Below are 5,072 nucleotides of genomic sequence, written 5' to 3'. Positions count from 1 at the left end.
ATTCAAAATGAAATTTGTTATTTGATATTTATGACCCTATTTCTAAAAGAAGTTGTCATTCATTAATTAGGGTGTTTTTGAACCACTAAAAACCCAGCTGAAAGAGAGGAATCCTTTTATATATTGTATAGATGATAAAATCTTAAATGAGGTGACTAGGTTAGGTTTTAAGTTGAAAAAGGAAATAAGAGGGAAATTTATAATAGGAACTGATTTTTTTTTTTTAATTGGAAATAAAAATATATAACATCAAGCCTGCCAACAATGTTAAAAAATTAAAATAAAAATAAAAATAAAAAAAAGGATGGGGTCAAGTTAAACCCAAATCCAACCCAAAAACGGCAAAATATATAAGAGAAATACCCAAACTCAACCCAAACTTCCACCTAACTCGCCTAAAGCTCTTCGATTTGGGTCGTGTTGGGCGGGTTTTTGAGTTAGACAGGTTCCATGCTTAGCCCTAAATTTTATATATATATATATATATATATATATATATATATATATATATATATATATATATTTTTTTTTCTTTTTAAGGTGGGCTAGGCCTATAATATTTTTGTTAAAAAAAAATAGCTTTGTAACTTAACTAATTGGCACTTCTTAGTGTTTCTAACATAACGTTATGGTTCAAATCCTTATTTTCCTCTTGTAATTATTAAATTATAAAAAAAAAAATTTAAAAACCTCATTAAAAGTTAAAAAAAAAAAAAGGTAAACTACATATTTAGTCCCTAACCTTTACACCATATTTCAATTTAGTCCTTAACCTTTTAATTGTGTCAATTTGGTCCCTAACATTTTAATGTTATGTCAATTTAGTCCTTACCATTATATATTAGATAAAAATTGCTTACATGACAAACGGCCAAAATAAAATTTTAGTTTATTGTCATATCAACGGAAACTAATTTTTTAATTTGGCCATTAGACACGTCATCAATTTTCATTCAAAAGATAACTATAGGGACTAAATTGACACAGTACTAAAAGATTAGGGACTAAATTGACACAATTGAAAGGTTGGGATCAAATTAAAATATGGTGTATAGGATAGGGACTAAATATGTACTTTACCCAAAAAAAAAAAAAAAAAAAACAACAACAACAACAACAACAATACAATTGTATAAGATTCCCCTTTTTGGTTGGTTATTGTCTTGCACCTTATTGAGCATGCTTGCACAACTTTTAGCTATTGAATATTTGTGTGATCTATTGAGACCATCCATGGCTTTTATGGTAAGAAAAAGTACATAATGTTTCGAATGCATGCAACACTTAACTTACAATGTATGAGCCCCATTCATATGTGAGATCCACATATTATATCTGCAATGCTTGATGCATTTGAAACACTAAATACCAACTACGCACATGCACACAATCAATAAAGAATGACTATAAGCGTATAGTGGTTAGCCATTATACCCAACGTTAAAAATATTGTCCTCGGAAGGCGAGTTTTAACATTGAGTGATGTGTTTTAATGTATGAAACTCACCTCTGCTCGACGGGTTTCATATGATAGTAGAACTTTTTAATCAACAAGAATATGGAAAACACCTGTAGTCTCAGTCTGTTTTGACCGATCTGGATTTGATCTTCGAACCTCAACAACGTGTGTCTAGCAGCCAATCTGAATCTGAATCTAAAAATGTCCGAGACGAGAGAACCACCGACTCTCCGACACAGGAACAACCATCTTCCTTACGACGTCGTACTGAATATCCTGGGACAGCTACCGGTGAAATCAGTGATGAGATTAAGGTGTGTTTCCAAATCCTTGTACTCCTCAATCGCTAGTCCCGATTTCATCTCCACCAACCTCAACAACAACAACAAAAACAACGACATAAATCACGATAATGCTCGTGTCATACACATAGAGTCGGAGAGTACACGTGTCATTAACAGACAAGTCTGTATGGTCGCTTTGGCCCGCACGTTTGATAGGATTTCTGAGATTGGAGTTCCTTTTGATTTTCCTACTAGGTGTGTCCAAATAGTGGGTTCCTGCAATGGCTTATTGTGTCTCGCTGATTATCCACCCGGTAATGTTGTCTATTTGTGGAACCCCAGTATTAGAAGATTCAAGAAGCTGCCTCCTACTTGCTTAGGATTGCTAAAACATGTTACGCTCGGATTTGCTTATTGTTCCGAGAATAATTACTATAAGGTTGTAAGGACTTCAGGTAGTTCTTTGTCCACGTCTGAGGTTGAGGTGTACACGTTAAGTTCGGATTCGTGGAAAAGGGTTGAGATTTCGGTGACAACAGATGTAATTTTCTGTAAAAATTTGGTTTCTCCAATCCCATTTGTTGGTGGGGCTTTACACTGGATGGCATCTGTTAAAGAAGAGAATCGCATGATGGAAACTGATATTATGGCATTTGATGTCAATGGTGAGAAATTCAGAAAGCAAGCACTACCTCATGGTTCTATCGATGGACCGCTCCTTCAAAGATGTGTCGCATCATTCAGAGGGAAGCTGGCTTTCTTTGAAGAATCTGGCTTCCAGTACTCCATTTGGGTGATGGGAGACTATGGTGTGGTTGAGTCTTGGAATAAGCTTTTTGTTGTGCCATTTGAAAGGGTATCTTGTTGGATTTCCTTGACCGATTATGGTTCACTTATGGTTTGGTACAGAAATGATCAAGCAGAGGGGCAGGGATATAAGCATGCTTTAATTGACATCGAAACTTTACAAGAGAAGAAGGACCCCGATATCCAACATCCTTCATATGTAGCCGCTTTCATGGAGAGTCTTGTTTTACTTGATGGAACAAATGTGGAATCTTACTAACGGGTCGGTGGTGAGCATATAAGATTGAAGTCACGGTGGTATGGATGAAGTGAAACCCTTGTTTATTCCTTTTCCTTAAGTAGTTGGCATGATAGTTAGATAGAATTGCTAAAGCTTGACTTTTATTCCATGTTTACATTACATTATCCTTTTGTGGCTATTATAAATAAGTATTTGATATTTGTATGTGAATGGTTGTTGTGGTATGGATGATTTTTATTCCTTTAGAGTTATGAAGAGCTAGATTAAAGCTCTCCTGACTTCAATTTAAAGAAGAATTGACTAAAAAAAAACATGACAAAATAAAAGAATATCTGAAAGTGAGCACGATGCTATTCCAGGGTCATGTACTTACTTCCTTAGTTCAAGCTACATGGTCTTTGTTGGTTTGTGTCCTACATTTAACCTTAATATTGACAATAAGAAGCTACTTTATATGAGAGAGAGTTGGTTCCAAGATAAGCAATCCAATCTCTCTTGCCTCTAAGAGTTGTATCTTGATAAGGAATGCTATTTTCTCATGCTTAGCTGGGTCCAATTGCATGTTTAGGTGCTTAAATATTGTATTTCTTTCTATACTATTCTGTTCTTTATGCTAAAGTAAAGGTTTATACTACTATGGGATTTGTTCACTAAACTTGTTTGGTAAATGAGGTAGAACTTAAAAGGCATGTAGAGCTGTTAGGTTGTGAGTCTTGTGACATACATATGCTTTTCTCCAGTGCATTGGTGGGATTTTGGTGACCCAATTTGTTTATGAGAAAATTCAGTTGATGAAACATCCATATACCACTTTACTTGTATGTAATCCCAAGAATATTTTTGGACCTTATTGGCTTCTTGCATGGACATCAACTAGTCATATCCGAAAACCCTTTGGAAGAGGTTCCATTTTACTTTCAACAACTTGATATTGACAAATATTTTAATTCTCAAACTATCTTTCTATAGCACAAATCCGCTTCTTGTTGATACTAGAGGAACTCATCCTGATTTCTTTTAAAGTTCGTGGCATAAAATTACTTTCTTTGAACAAAGAAAAGAATGCATAAATTCATTCCTAAACCTCTATCAGAGAAATAGCAGTCTCCCTTGTACGTTGTCCATTGTCCTTGTAGGCAGCATCACTCAATTAGCCCATGCTCTCTTATGTCATTTTGTTATTGGAGCTGTTTGTCCTTATATCTTGGAATCAAAACAGTCATTTTGTCTGTTATGGCACTTCAATTAAATTTGAATTGTGTAAGTACTTGATTTCCAATAATATAAGTTATGAAAAAAATGAAAATCAAGACTTACAAGTAGTTACTTATTATGTTGCGTTGCTCTTAGCCTACACTTCTTGGATCCCTTTTTTTTTTTTTTTTTTTTCATCCTAAGTGTATTTGAAGCTTTTCAGTTGAGTTTGTTGCACTGTTGTTGGATGGATGATGACCTAGAGTTCTGCCTTGTTATGGTGCTAATCATGCTTGTAGCTGTGGGAAAAAAAATGGCTTCCCCTGAAATTTGAAATTTTATTACGAAACTAACCTAGTGGTCAAAAGAGGTGGGTGTGTCTGTTTGGTCAAGCTGGTATTTCTGATTTTTTTTTTTTTTTTTTTGGAGAAAAAAGCTGGTATATCTGATGATCATATGGTCTTGTTACTCTTGTAGCATGATAAAGTGGTTTGTTATATGCATACAAATATCATGATGCCAATTTCTGTACTCTTCTTGAAGCTATATACTGGTTGTCAATAATGTAAAACTTTAATTGGCCACTCAAATTTGTTTGCCAATTGTAGGAAATTTCATGTGTTCCTGTGCAATCCTCTTAACTGTAAACACCGGGCTTTAATAACTCCAATAGTTTCATCAAAGACACAGTCACTCCACTTAAATTTGTTTGCCAATTGCAGGATGCAATCTTCTAAACTGAAACACCTGGTTTTCATAACTCCAAAAGTTTCATCAAAGATACAGGCACTCCACTCCAATAGTTTGATAACTCTACTGTTCACAGAATAAACTAAGCTCCTGAATAGCTGGCAGTTGATGCTCCAGTTTTATCTCAAGCCACTTTCCCCTCCTTGAACCTTCACAAACATTTTTGTTGAAATTTTTGCTTGGCACTTTGCTACCATTGAAGCTATAATAATCAGAACTAACAAACCTTTAATTCAATGGCTGTGCACGTATGTTTTCTTCCATGTTTGAGCCATGAAGTTACAAGTTATGTCCACTGCATACTTGTAGGCAGTATCACTCAAAAAGCCCAGTCTCT

At 34.8% G+C, this 5,072-nt stretch overlaps 1 protein-coding gene across 1 annotated transcript; it reads left to right on the top strand.

Annotated features, from left to right (window-relative positions):
- The first annotated feature begins 1,388 nt into the window (after positions 1–1,388).
- LOC142617658 (F-box protein CPR1-like) lies at positions 1,389–3,001 on the top strand. Its single transcript, XM_075790611.1, has one exon. The coding sequence runs from the start codon at positions 1,661–1,663 to the stop codon at positions 2,807–2,809; it is 1,149 nt and encodes a 382-aa protein (XP_075646726.1). The 5' UTR covers positions 1,389–1,660; the 3' UTR covers positions 2,810–3,001.
- The last annotated feature ends 2,071 nt before the right edge of the window (positions 3,002–5,072 follow it).

Source organism: Castanea sativa, chromosome 11, assembly GCF_040712315.1.
Source record: "Castanea sativa cultivar Marrone di Chiusa Pesio chromosome 11, ASM4071231v1".
Classification (NCBI taxonomy): domain Eukaryota; kingdom Viridiplantae; phylum Streptophyta; class Magnoliopsida; order Fagales; family Fagaceae; genus Castanea; species Castanea sativa.
This window is presented reverse-complemented; position numbering and strand designations above follow the sequence as displayed.